The 15257-nt window shown below is 41.2% G+C and overlaps 1 protein-coding gene across 2 annotated transcripts in view; it reads right to left on the reverse strand.

Annotated features, from left to right (window-relative positions):
- The window catches only part of CNTN1 (contactin 1), a 271994-nt gene that overhangs the window by 87794 nt on the left and 168943 nt on the right, over positions 1-15257 (reverse strand). For both annotated transcript variants that reach the window (XM_019543375.1, XM_019543376.1), the window contains exon 14: positions 6395-6515. In XM_019543375.1, the coding sequence (XP_019398920.1) occupies positions 6395-6515 (121 nt within the window). The remainder of the gene's footprint in view (positions 1-6394; positions 6516-15257) is intronic.

Below are 15257 nucleotides of genomic sequence, written 5' to 3' on the forward strand. Positions count from 1 at the left end.
AGGTCTGGCAATTAGACAGCAGAGATGGCTTAGGGGGTTCCTGCACACCTGTGTGAGCACTGCACTCAGACTATGGCTCTCAGGTTTGGGCATGCACAGAGTGAAAGAGTGCACAATGACTGTTTCTTGGCAGCAGTCTCAGGCTTGGTAAGGAGGTACTATAGACATTTCCAAAGTACAGTAAATACATTAGGGAACTTCATCCTGGCTGTCTAAGTATGACAAGAAAAGACACTGTTAGCTTTTTAGGCCATAAGTTATTGCAATTAAAACTACAGCTAATATTGTTTGACAGCATGATTCATGCTTTGGGAGTTAAACTTGGGCTCCAACAAACAACAGGAAAACCCTAATAGAACCTTTGAATGGGAAGATCTGCAAACAAATGCTCCATGTGAACAGGAAGTTCAGAAGCAACTGTTGTGGAGTGAGTAGATTTGGGGCTCTTTTTCCTGTAAAACATTTCCAGGAAAAAATAGTCAGTTTCTCTTGCCCTCTCAGCCCAGTTATCAAATACTCCCTCTTCCATCCAGCATTAGAGCATCAAGACCTGAGCCATAGGAAAATATAATCAATTATACTGATGCAGCCCACAAATGTTGGGGGTTTTGATTGGCATGTGGTGGCGGAGGCTTCCCCCATACTATGGTGGGAAGAAGCGGCAGAGGTGGGAGCATCTCCCATGCTACACTGGTGGCCGCTGCAGCCAGATGCTAGAGTCCATCCTCCTGCCTGCCTCTGACCAAGCTGAATCATTCCAGCTCACAGAAAAGGTTGCCTCTTACTGGCCTAGAGCCAGGTTGTGGGAAACTGAGAATAGTTTTGTGTCTGAACTCTCAGCCTTTCTCAGAAAGTAGGGAGAAAGTGGGTGCATCGACACATGCCCCTACAGTGCTGCTGTTACTGTACCATCACTTAGTACTTACTTCCCTTTGGGTTTGAAGTTTATTGCTTTGCATAAACTGCACGCATAGACAGGCCCATTGAGTCATTTTCTGTCCCCGGTTCAATTAATCTTGAATCCTCTTCTGCACTGTAGCAGAACATCTTCACTCAGGAAGACGTCTTTACTCTGAATTCCCTATAGACTATTAGACACTCTCTGGGTGGTAGGAGATGTGTGTTTGAATCTCTTGAGCTAAGGCAGGGACTGAATCTGACTAAACACTCTAAACTGTGTAAAAATTACGTGCAAGGAATCTATCAGGTCTGCTGCCCTTGTTATAAAAAACAGTGACCACCATAAGTGTCAAGCCTGTTTCTGTTTGCGTGTGCTAGGCATCCTCTGGACATGCCTACTACATCCAATCCCATCTGGGGAGTTATACAGACAAATGCTTAGTTTCTAGATGCCCATCTGGATTAAGCTTCAGCTAAATGCTACGTGGCTAAAAGACTGGGCTGGTTCTGGCCATACGCAGAGGCACAACTCTAGGTACCAAAGGAACTTCTAAGTTCTAAGGGCAAATACAGAATTTAGGCATCTCTGGGGTCTGGCAGCAGGGATTTTTAGGGTTACAATTTTGGACCTAGGTGCCTAAATTCCATCTACATCACATTTAGGTATCTAGGTCTCATTAAATTTTAGACATTTAATTTTCATTTTTCTATTTGGATTCCCTGAACACAGGAAAGTATAAAATGATTTTTAAAACTTTTCAAAAAAATTAAAATGTCTTTTCAAAAAGTGATGATTAAAATCTTGCCCTACGTCTAGCAGAAAGAAATGAAATGATACTATAGAATCATACTGTGTAGTAGCTGCTATTAGGTGTAGGAAGAAATCCTGGTCCCAGTAACATCAGTGGAAACACTCCCATTGACTTAGTAAGGCCAGAATTTCCATGCAGGAACATACAGTGGTGAAGAACAATGAGCCATTATAGTCAATTAACTTCCTTAGCTACCTAAATAGTAATGCAACAGCTGCCTCACGGTGGAGAAGGAATCAAAGTGGAGTGTTTCTATCAGGCAAAAATTGGCCTCCCTGCTTAATACCTGAACCCAAATTTTGGGGGGAAAGGTGTATGTTGTACCCAAGAAAATAGGATTTTTTATGAAACAAAGCATTTTAAAAAAAATTTTCCCTGTCCCACATGATACAGCTAGCACAGCATTCTCTAATATAGAGCTTTAAAATAGCTACAAATATTTCAGTCTAAACATAGTGACTGCTTCTCTGAGGGTGAATCTACGTTAAATTAATGTAATGCACAGTGAAGCATCACCATCTACATATGAGCAGCAATTACTGAGCTGTAAATTAGTCTAATGTGCCATTTTCTAATACCTGTAGATATAGGTACTAGAAATCGGCATATTAAGTAATGCACCAAAATGCACATATAGATGCTGACAGGGAGCAAATTGTTCCCAGAGAGCTGTCCTACCTTGGCAGGATGGTGTCTTCCAGCCACATGGAGACTGGAACCTGTCTCAATCTCCATATGGCTGGGGGAGCTGTCATGGCTGCTGGGCAGCTGCCTCCCAGCCATGTAGATATTAGGACCAGCCCCCATGCTCCCTGCCAGCCTGAGGCTGACACCAGGGAAGCTTGGAGAGGGGCAGAGCAGGGCAGGACCAGTCCTAAACTGAACTGCTGCCATTGGGAGAAAATTTGCTTCTGACAGGTGCATGTTGCAATGTTGCAGGGGCGCAGTTTAATACATCTGAATTTTCTGTGCAGAAAATTCAGGTGCATTAACTGCACATGTAGATGTGCCTTAAGACAAGAATGGTTAAAAAAAAGTATGGACTCATTTAAATAGAAAATGGATAAAGAACTAAATATTGTATAGTGATTTCTCTAATTTAAAACTGCTTACGTAAGTTATATTATTTTTTAAAACTGCATTTTCTCTCTTATTTATAGCTACTGTATTTTTAAGTAGCTATAGCTACTTAAAAATGTTAAAAAGCTCAAAAGCTATTTTCCCCTTAGAAAATGAGGCACGTTCGTTAATCTCTCTGTGGGTGTCTGTAAATGAGCTGGGTGGCTGCTCCAACACCCTATAATTACAGTGCACTGGAGCAGTTTCGATTGCAGGTTTCCCTCACTTTATGTGGGTTCTGTATGTGCAAATTCACTCTTATGCGATGACCCTTTTTATACCAAAAATTCATTGTATGTGAGGTAAATTCACTCTTATGTGATCGGTATGGTGGAAGCCTGAAGTCAGCTGCTTTGTGTGGTGCACTGTGGGAGTGACATGCACCAAAACATAGTCTCCTGTGTGAATTTGTGCTCCTCGTTCGTTGTCTGTGACATGTTACTGTAATTACCATCCCTGTTAAGATAGCACCCTGTGCTTGTGTGCACCGTCTGCTGTTGGTGAGTACCAAAATGGTCTTGTAAAAGTGGTAGAAATGGGTCTGGGGGTCAGTACAGTTGAGGTCTTGAAACATATCCCTATTTGTTACATTGTAAAGTGGGTTCCCTTTATGCCAATTTGTGTTATGCACCGTTTTCCAGGAATGCATGTATAGCATAATGCGAGGGAAACCTGTAATTGAGTCTGATGGAGTGTGATAATTACTTCACTCCCACCAGCCTCCGTGTCTTGTGTATCAGGGTCCCTGTGCTTCAAAATGGTGGTAGGGGCAGTTTAACTAAAGCCCATTAATGAAAGTGCCCTCAGAGCCACACCAATTAAAGTGCCCCACCTCCCCCATGCCCAGAACATGCCCACATCTGAATGAATGCCCTTGTAAATCTTTCACATCATGTATACAACAGCAGTAAACTTAACAGTGAATGTTTAGTATCACTGATAAAAATCAGCCATCTCCAACACAATACCATACAAATTTTCGCATCCTTGAGCAGTATCTAATTTCCAACCCCCACTCCCCACTATCCTACCATGAAAACAAACAGTGCAAACTAAATTGCATTTGTCTATGACTGCAGTGTTCGGAGGCCGTGTTAACCACTGCTCTTGGAATACTACCATTCTAGCACTTCAGAGCCCCATCTGTGATGGCTGTCTCAACATTTTACATGGCTCAAGTCCAATGAATAAACTTCAGCTCTACCTTTAATATGATAAAGATTCATTTCTATTGGGCAGAGGTGTTTAGGTCCATGAATAGTCTGGTTTATCATGAAATATGGTCATGAATCAAGTTCTGTGAGAAACATACCAACATTTTTACCAGAAACATTTATTCATGTAATAACCTGTCTCTTTCACAATAAAAGGCACTTATGAAGCAGAAAGGCAACATTTTTACAGCCCTGTTTTGATTTGCTGTTTCACTCTCGTATTTATGAAGAACTTTCAGCTGGGGCCTATGACTTATGGAATGAATCCCTGTTGTTTTCTCCTTTAAAATCCTAGTACAAAGTATTAACCCATTGAGATTGATGTAAAGGAAAGTGCAATATTAAGCTTGGCTGAAATATGCCTAAATTCAACATTTAAAAAAATTCTATGTATTGACATTGAAGACCTATGTGGCTAGTCTCCATCCATTAGCTATTATTAATCCATAGTTTTCAATGGCCAGGTATCTGAAAAAATCATTAACTGAATAGCTTTAGATTATTTAGTTTCTGATTCTGGTTTGGCACACAGCTGGCAATATTGTGTGAAGGTTGATATTAGCATGACAGATGCCAAACAACTCCTTCCGGGTAACATTATTTGAACTGAGTGATCACAATGGCTCCACCCCACAGACTGAAATGGATGAGGTTTTTCTCAGAGCTTCCTCTTGGGTTTTTTGTGACTATTTTAGTTAGTAGTGCTAAGAAAAGATTCATCTCTGCCATTTCCTCTTCTTCAGTATCTTCTATTGGATATACCTGTCATTTCTGTGGTTCAGTATTAAACCAGGGAACTGAGTATATGGCATTGCCTTCTGTATCCTGATAAAACTCATAACATTTTAGTGCTTCATCTATGATTTTCCCTTGATTCTAGTTTCACCTAGTACATAGGACAAAGGATATGTAGAAATGTTTTGTTGGACTACTACACTGAAATCATAGCATGGAGTGAAACTGAAATTCCATTTTTATCATATTTGACCACTTCCCCATGATCCATGCTCCCATTTCTCTGCTCCCATCTCTCATGGAATTATACTGTTTCCTCCATCTATTTTGTTAAATGTAGGAGTGCCCAGTACTGTGTGGAACTGAACACACAGTATCCTGTAAACCCTGCATGCTAAATGTAACTTCAGTGGTAATGTCTTACAATATTTCAGAATGTAAATGGTATTAATTCTACTCATAATACACTGGGAACAGGAGGAAATACAGACGCTGCATGTGAAGGCAGATAGACTGTTCACTTATTGGAAAAAAATGGTGTTGCTTGCAATTATCATAACATTGAACCATGTGAATGAAACCATTCTTTTCCATCCAGAGAAGTCTTCTGCAATTTCAGTAGATTAGTACAGTTGCACTAACACTATAGTCACCTTACTGTTACTGCAGCAAGACACTTTATTTGCTGTTAATAACCAACAAATGGAAATTAAATACAAAAGTATGTTATTTCAAGGTTAAAGTTTACCACACCCAAGAGTGAAAGAAATTCAGAATTGAGGCATAAACTAATCTTTTGACTACTTCTTTGTTATATAACATACGTGGTAAGTGGGGCAAAACATCTCATCCGTGCTGCCCCATTTACCAGGTGTGTCACTTTTAAAATGCCAGCTCTACAGAGGATCAGTAGCTCAGAGCATACTGTTAATGTCTACACAGAAACTGCATGTGAAAAGCAGAAGACTACAAATTAACTCATCATGTTGAACCTATGTATTGTAACAGAACTTGTAGGATACCTACCATACAAGCAAGCACACTGTTCTGAGGCCACAGCAATACTTAGGGACAGAGTGATTAGTTAATGATGAAGCCGCAGCCTTAAATTCAGATTTCCTTGTTTCCTCATTTTAAAACTAGGAATGTGTTTAATGTTATATATAGTTTAATACACATCTTATTAGTGAAGGGTTATGAAGACTTGGGAATGCCTGTTTGAAAACTTCATGCAGCATATTTCTGGAACCATACTGTTTCCTCATTCTATTTTGTAAAATGTTGTTACTAGCCATGAAACGAAATTAAGCTATTTAATTGTTATTTGTATCAGAAAAATGCACTTACTATGGGTCTTTATTTCTATTCATGATGTGCAGTTAGAAGTACATTATATTTAGAAACCATAAATTAGATGCAGAAACATTATGGCCCCCAATACTGGAGAAGAAACATAAGCAGATTGTAAAGTGTTTAAATATTAATTACCTCCTAATTTTAATCTTACTATTGTCTTGAAAACAATTAAAATCCTTTTAATAAAATCCTTCCCCTAAAACCAGTAACCTACATGAGCCAGAAAAATATCTTATTTTTTTAACATGATCATTTTACCTCTTACAACAAGATCAGCTGAAGCTGAGGAGTTGTCAACAATTGTCTGTGCGGTGCATATGTATCTTCCAGCATGCCGGAGCTGTACATTTTTAATAAGAAGCTCACCGTTGGACCTGATCTGTTGCAAAAATAGTACAAATTAAAATCAGTAATGTATTTGCAATACACACACACGCACATGCATACACGTGTCATCTAATATAGGTTAACCTTCCTGGAGTAAGGATTAATATAACAACCATCACTACGTAAAGAAATCACAGAGACCCAGTTAATAGCATTGACCAAAGTATGCCTCAATGAACACAGAATTAGGCACGCCATATATGGCCTGCACAGAAGTACAGGGAAAGTAGATTGTTAGTCCTTATAGGCACCTCTCAAGAGCAACAGACAGAAAGTGAATTGCTAAGACAGGTACAGAATAAAAGAAGATACACACAAGTATTTTCCAGGAAAACAGCTTTAGTACATTTTTCAAGCCCTTTGGTGAAGCTAGCAATGAAGGGAGCAGGATTGTGAGGCCCAAAGCTCGCAGTCATGAACTGGCATGAAGGCAACGGTTACAAGAAGGTCATCTAGCACTTGGAATTCAGCAGCTGAAACTGTGACTGGACAATCCCCTTTAGGATCCACTGTGCCCACCCCACATGGAGAGAGAGCTAGAAATGGTGCCCTAAACATAGAATGCCTACTTTTTTCCTTGATTGGATAAATATGTCCAGTGGGATCACCTTTATGGTGGTGAAAATCAACAAAGAAACACAACCAACTTTGGGACCTGGAACATCACGAACCACATGGACAATGCCAATAATGAAAGCACAGAGCACTGCACTGCAATACTGGCTCAAGAACTCAGAAAGCACAACACTGACATTGCTGCACTGATTGAGACCCAGCAAGTTGGAGATAGGCAGCTCAGAGAACAAGGAGACAGCAATACCCTCCTCTGGAAGGATAAACAGGAAGGAGAACACTGAGTTTATGTCCAACAAGAAGCCCCTTCTTGCCTGCACCCTTCCTCCCCACCCCATTTTGTGCATTTCTTTTTCCAAGTATTGGCAGAGACCTAGCACACTCTTTACATGGGTGTGGCAAGGCTTGGAGCAAGCCAGAAAACTGAAATGGCTGAAAGCTGAAGTAGGCGAAACCTACAAAATATTGAGCTAAGTGTCACTAAAGGAAACAAAAAAACTCAAATATCCACTTCAAAGCAAAGCCTGTAAAAGCCAAGAAAAGCCAAGGTGCATTGAAAATATGACTGTAAATATATCCTGGTGAACACATTCTCCCTTTAATTAAAACCTATTTCCCAAAGAAAACTTCCCATATCTATCTAAAGTTTATGCTAAATCAGTTTACTGCATCTAACGTAACTCACTTACCGTCCAATGGCCTTTGATTCTCACTACCTCATATTGCATTTTTATATTTCATCTGTCTCATCTTTACCCTGGCATTCTGTATTTTATATTTTATATCTTTTAACAAATGTATTTTTCTTTAACGTCAAGCCATTTCTTGTATTACTAGAACTAACAGGCAGAGCCAGCTGCCTTACAATTTACAAGTGGCAATTAACACCTCCTACACAGACTGTCAGCAGGAAAGGATCAATGCCCTTGCCTGAAACTCCATTGTATGTGCAACAAGGTATCCAGTTTAAGTTAATCAACTCTGGAGAGCAGTTCTTGGGACTAGATGTCCCCCTGATGGACAGCTCCTGCCACCCTTAACAACACCACTGTTAAATTAATCAAAAACACAAACTGATTCCCAAAACTGCATGTACCAGCAGGCGGCGACCCCTATAGCTGTCATGCATTACTCAAGACCCATGTGGGACAGTGATCTCCTGATTGGGCAGCCAAGGGGATGCTGGGGAATTGCACAAGTCTTCCAGAAAGGGATAAAAGGCAGTGAAGTGTGACCCTCAGTGGCGCTCTCTTCAACCCGATAAGCACCTTACCTGTCCAGCCAGAAGGACCAGCCAGCGTCCCTCTTCTGGAGACCACACGGCCTTGGAAGAAACCTCAACTGGCCATCAAACGGCAGCCCCCAATGCTTAGGATAGGTATACCTGACACCGGTGCGCTACTGAAGCTCCTGTGTGTGTGTGTGTGGGGGGGGCATTTAAAGAGACAGTGCCCCTCATAATCCGAAGGTTTGCATTTGTGACTGTTAATTTTGCACTCCATCCAACAAACTAGAATTTATTATGATCCCATGAATTGGTCCTTGTAGCTAACATATGGAGTTGGCTATGCTATTAAGAATTAACTCATAAAGCAACTCAATAAAACAAAGAGAGCCTGATGTGACCAGTAGCATATAACTCCCTGAAAGCACTGACAGAATTTGCCTTAACAGCACTATCAACTCCCTCGAGTGCTACAAAGTACAGTGACTGCATCTCCTAGATAGTATGTGCTTTTTTTCCAAGACGGAGATAATCAGCTGTTTGCTACAAGAGGTTTGATTTATTCACAAGCAGTACTGAAAATCCAAATGTCCTGAAAATAAAAGCTGTTTTTCACAAGTATGCATTGCCCTTCTAACATTTGCAATTTTGTAAGAGTGGTTTCAGCTTAGACGTTTCCATATCTGTCATTGTAAGTAGTTCCTAATATTACTCCCATTACTGTAATATTATTTATACTGGTAGTGTTATTATTTGTACTATCTATACCCATCACTTGACCAGGAATCTAAACAATAAACAACAACAGCAAAAGAACAAAAGGTATAGTAATTTCTTGCCCCAAAAGAGCTTACAATCTAAGCTGAAAACAACAGACAAATGATAAAGGAGAGCAAAAAGAAAGAAAAAAACCCCAACACGTTAATACTGGGGTTAGCATGAAGGTATCTTCCTATTACAAAATATATTTGTTTCCACGCTGGCACGGAACAGATATCCTAGTGTCCTGTACATTGAGAGCCTCACTGTTGCCAAATAATTTGCTGACCTCCTACAAGGAAGAGTTTTAAGGAGGGATTCCAAGAAGGATAGTGGGACAGCTTTGCAGAAATTTACACAAGCATGAGAGAAAGCACAAGAAAATAAGTTAGCAAGGCGATGGTGGAGGCTGGTTTCCATGGTCAGTAATACTTTTCAATATGACTAACAGTTGATATCTAGGTAGGGGGTAACCTGAGGCAGGCTTTGAAGAAAGTGAAGAGAAGCAGCTCAAGTTTGAGCAGCAGAAGCCAGAGAAGAAGGATGCATAGATAGGGTTGATGTGGTCAAAGCAATGGGCTTAGGAAGACAGCAAAATGGAGGTCATGTAACCTAGCTCTCTATCAGTAAAGGGCTGCTTTGTACATGCTTCCAATTCAGGCTCCTGAATCCCATGCATGAATTAGCTGCCTCCATGATACTATTTTCCTTCTTCTATATAGCAGATCTCTGCAAAAAGAATAATGGCCTGCTCCAGCCAAGGAAACAGCTGTCTTCCTACCAGCATCATTGAGATTATCTGGATAAAGAAATACAGTTCCATCTTGGTGAAAGTCCCCTATTTTCAAGGAGTGATACCTGTTCCTAAGAAATACATGGTTCCTTCCATAATGGGGAAGTCCAAGGCTTCTTTTGGGAATAAGGTCATGGCTCCATTATGACAGGTAAGTAGCACTTCTCCAACAATCCAGAAAAGTACTTAAAGACATGACTAACTTTTAGCCTGTGATTTCCTGCTCCAAGATACTTCTATTGAAACACACAAACATGATTCAGGCATATATGGGTCTGATGACCAGAAGATGGATTTGTAATGCAGTAGTACCAGTAAATAAATAAGGCTTCTTTGATCAACGGATTAACACTATTAAGAGTTCACAGAGGAAATGAATTCTATTGTTATGTACCATTTGTACTGCAGAAATGCCTAGTGGCCCCAACACTTTCCTGTTAAGCACAATGTTTTAAGTACTATGTGTTTATACACATAGTAAAAAGCCAGTCCTTGCCTCAAAGAGAGAAAAGAGTGGATCAGAATAGAAGGGAAATTTAAGGCTCAAGAGGCAGTGGCAAGGGTAGGAACATGGTTATCATATAGTAAAAGCTACTGAAAACCCCGCCTCATTGTTTCATAGTAACATTCAGCAGAAACATTATAGTGCAAAAGAGTAATTTATAGTTTCATACTGCACAAGCAATAGTTTAAAGAATGCTCAACCGGACCATGATTATTAAGCAAAGTATATTGCAAATGGAGCAAAATATGCTATTGTCCACTTCTGATAGTCTCATTTTGCATCGTTACTAATTGTTTTCTATATTGGGGGAAGTCAACTGAGTGAAAGCTAAGCATAAAATATACCATGCTTGGCAACTGCCAAGCCTTCACCTCATCAAAGATGTAGCTACTAAAGAGGACAACTGTTTATTTGGATCAGATGTGTAAAGTAACATAGTGCTTTAAACTCTTTTCTTGCTGTTCGCCATGCAGCAGAAGGTGTCAGCATTTCTTTTCTGCATCTCTTCTAGCTAGCCTTGCTTGCCCTCTGTTATTTTTGTTGGTGTCTTTTATATTATTGTAGTGCCTTGGAGCCTCACTGTGCATCATGCTAGAATAAACTGGCTCTATGTTGTTTCTTTCTAATGCAAAATAAAAAGGGCCTTCAGAACTGATAATTTTGTTAGCAAATGCTGGGCATGTCTACATATGGCCGTACAGCACCACTGTTACTGCGCCATCATTTAGCACTTCCTTTTGGAATATATGACACAGCTGTAAATGATGGTGCAGTAACAATGGTGCTGTATGGCCACATATAGACATCCCCAACATTTCCTAATAAAACTTCTGATTCTGAAGGCCCTACCCTAGTAACAGCTCAGTACGGGCTGTTATTGTGCCACAAAATTAGGCTAAAAGAGCATTAAAGGTAAAATCAAGCAGCCAAAAGCTTGGAATCATTGGATTTGCCTGTGCAGCCTTGATTTACCCTCCTTGTGCATATGCTTGATGATAACATTTTTAACTATATGATCTTAATTATGTAAACTATGCTTTCCTCCCCCCAAACCCTTGCTGCATTTAATGCACAAGTTGGGCAGTGCTCATTAACTAAACAGTCATTCAATTTTTTTTTGTTTAAGCCTCATTGTTCAATGTGCGGTCCCATGATTTATTTACTGCATATTATCTAAATCCTTCTCTAAATATGGAACTATGAATTTTCTTATGGACTCTCATAGTGCTCCTCATTACAGTATTTTTCACAAACATGAACACAATACTTGTTACAATGCCCCCATGAGGTCAGGTAGTATTATTATCCAACTTTTACAGATCAGCATCATTTGAGGGTAATAAACAAAGACTTTTAATTTAGTGAAATCCCGACCTTTTTCACTTGAACAGCAAAAGGCACATTCTTAACACAAAGACAATCCCCCCCTTCACCAGGCCAAACTTAAACATGTGCTCTAAACACGGCAGTGCTAAAGGTCCTCAATTAAACCTCTGTAGTAATTTTTATTGCATACAAAAGAATATACTTTCCCCCAATTTCATTTTTAGGACTGGCTGAATCATTTTTATTGAAAATTGAATCCAGGAAAAGATAAAAAATGAAATGTTTCAGCCCAACTGGTTAAAAGTTTGACTAAGTTCCATACAGCTGAAAAATGGATAGGAAATGTTGGGCAACCAAAACTAATGTATTGTTACCCGAAACACCCATAATAATGCCATATAGGTCCACTTTACACCTTACATATGTTGCACAATTAATTTACACCACCTACACAAGCAAATTAACTATCACACCATAAAAAGGTCCAACCAGCTACAAAAACAGAGGTGGAAAATGTGTACTGACTTTATAGCTGGTTCCTATCCTGCTTTAATTTGCATGTGTAGCATGTCCCTGAGGCTAGGACCTCTGTCAGCTGATGGGTTCCCAGACGTGGCAATCCACCATGTGCTGAAGCAGCTGGGAGTCCCACAGCTGAGGGGATTCCCAGCCACAGCACCATCTCATTTACACATCTGGAACCAATGTAGGGGGAGCCCAGAATTGTGATCCTGGCCTCCCCTTGCACTAGAAATAAGGCTTTATAGGATCTAATACTGGATCCCACAATCATGTCTCCTACCATGTTTGTGTGGCATGGAAAGAGGTACAACTGTGTGGATCATGCATTAGATCCTATCACACCTTTACCTGAATGTCTAGAGGGGCCCACAGATACATCCTGAATGAAGCACTATTCTCTATTACACCAGGACAAACCTAACTAACTAGGGCTCAGTTCAGATGTTCAGTTTCTTCTGGGAGTATCAATGGTCTCCCAAAAGAAACCTGGCCTTTTCTCCTGGAGCAAAAATGCCCACTCTGGGAGAAAAATAACCCTGGAACAACCAGGGTTAAATCACTCTCATGAGAGTTTCTCACAAGGAAGTGAATGTCTGTAGATTTTCCCCACTCTTATCTCTTCCTGGGGACCACAAGGAATGGAGCTAGGGAAAAGGTTTCCTACTTTCCCAAAACTGGGTTCACCTCAGTCTTGAAAGTGCATGGGGGGGGAGCTGTTCCCCTCTTCCCATAGACCAGGAGGTGTGCGGGGAAGCAGCCCTGGCTCCATGCCTTTCCTTCAAACTGGGCAGTCCCCAGTTTAAAGAAGAGGCAGGGGATTTTGCCAGCTTGTGCTGGCTTCCTTTCACTGCCAGGCTGTTCAACTGACCAGTGAGATGGCAATTCAAGAGTCAGTGGCCTGGAGCAGGGCTCAGGGAAATTCTCCCTAACTCAGTTCCCATAGTCTCCCCCTTGATGCCCAGCTGAGCAGCAGGGTGGTGATTTTAAAGCTGCCACCTGGGAGCAGGGCTTTTAAATCCCTCTCCACTCAACTGGTGGTGGGTAGCAAATGGGAGTCAGGAACTAGGTTGGGGAGACTTTCCCAGAGCCCCACCCCAGGCTGCCAGCTTTTAAATTGCCACCCTGATGTTCAGCTGAGTGGCTGGGAGTGTGGAGGAGGCAAGAGAGAGTTGACAGGAGCCAGGAGATGTTTTGCCCCACAACTGGCTGCCAGCTTTTACATCATTGCCCCACTGCTCATCTGAGTGGCAGGGGGCAAGAAATCTGAAAGGCTGGGACCCAGATGTGCTAAGACTTTCCCCATCCAAGCTCCCTCTGGCTTTCCCTTGCTGCCCACACTGCCCATCTACAGCAGGGCCAGGCTAAGTCAGCTACTGTGCCAGACTGTGAAGGCTTGGAAGCCTTGCTACCATGGTGAAATGCCCCCAGCTCACCCTGCACTGCTTTGGGTTGGGCTGGAGCAGCTGCCAACTGCCACAAGGCAACCTGCCCCTTCCCAGGTTGGGGAGAGGGCAAGCTGTCAAGTAATGGGCTCCTCTAAGGACAAGGATAGCCCAGGGAGCAGCCTTCTAGTGCCGCCTAGCTGAAGAGCTCACCTGTGAAGCTCTCCAGCCGTGGGGTTAAACAAACACCTGTATACTTTGGTTCCCAAGCTATTTTTCTACTGGAAGAAATTTCCTCCAGTCTCTGCACATGCAAAACTGAGAATTGAACGTAAGTCACTATATATACAAATATATCACAGTTATTGTTAATAAAATGTGTGCTTTCTATTAAACTATATGTATAAACAAAGTTTAAAAATAGCACATATCCATCATGAACTAATTTGAAAACATATCCTATAACTTATTCTGAAAAGAATCTTTGAGCTAAATCACAGTGTTACCCATGTGTTAGTCTTTAAAGTATTTTCATAACAAACCCAATCATCTTCTCAAAATGTATCTAAAAAGTTTTCATTCAAGGTTAAATGTTACAAAAGCCTGACAGATGGATTGCTATCATACCACATTGAAATGATTAAACTTTACCACCCTAACTCATTCCAGATTGTTCATACATCACTTTTCCCTATAGGAAACAAATGCTGAAATAACTCATTACAATCATGAAGCTTTACATGCATAAACACAGCACAGCATTCAGAATTTTAAGACTGTTATGTGAAAAACTGCCAAACTTGGTAGCTATGGTCAGTGAAAGCCAAGGGGGTGGGGTCAGCTCAGGCTCATTTGAAGCAAACAAGCACTGCCCGAGGCTAGAATACAGCCCAATGCAATGCCTGGGATGGTGGAGATTACGCTGCAAGTTAACCCTTGATGGGATCTGGCTCGATACAGTGCTCTAGTAGAAAGCACTTTAGGTTAGTACACATCCATCGAGGGTTACTTAGAGCACGAGCCACGATTTTTAAAGCACTCTAAGAGCCATGAACATCTGTTCAGTTACAGATTAGAGCATTTTCTGTCTACTTAATGCTCAATATGTGTAATGTCTGTACCTAGCCAATGGGTTCTGAAGTCAGAAATATGTAAGCAAGGGAGGCAAAAGACCATGTAAAAAGATCCAGTGTTATGTGTCTTGATTAAAATTCAAAAGCAATACAATATGTAAACATGTTTAAGTCCTCTGAAACAATGCCAATTGTGAACACTAGGCCTGTGCAAAGTGGCTAGTATTTGCTTTGGATTCAGATTCAGCTGATTCGGGGGACTAGATTTGGTAATTTGAATCACTGTCCTGAATCAATTCTGCTGTTGCCGAATCAGCCACATCTCCAAATTGGATAGGCTCCATGCCTCCCCTGTTCTCCCAGCCCCATCAATGGCTGCCCTGCCTGGCCCCAGCTCCTGGCTCTTTTAAAAAAAAAAAAAAAGCCCCACACTCACCAGATCCTGCCAGGTGGGAGGGCGATCCCCAATGCCCCCGTTGCCCCTTGCTGTGTGGGGAGCTTTGCCATGAGCCCCCAGAAACACTGAGGCAGCTGCAGCAGCCAGTGAGTATGGGCTTTTTTTTTTTTAAAGAGCTG

Source organism: Crocodylus porosus, unplaced genomic scaffold (genome assembly GCF_001723895.1).
Source record: "Crocodylus porosus isolate Cpor-Errol unplaced genomic scaffold, CroPor_comp1, whole genome shotgun sequence".
Lineage (NCBI taxonomy): Eukaryota > Metazoa > Chordata > Crocodylia > Crocodylidae > Crocodylus > Crocodylus porosus.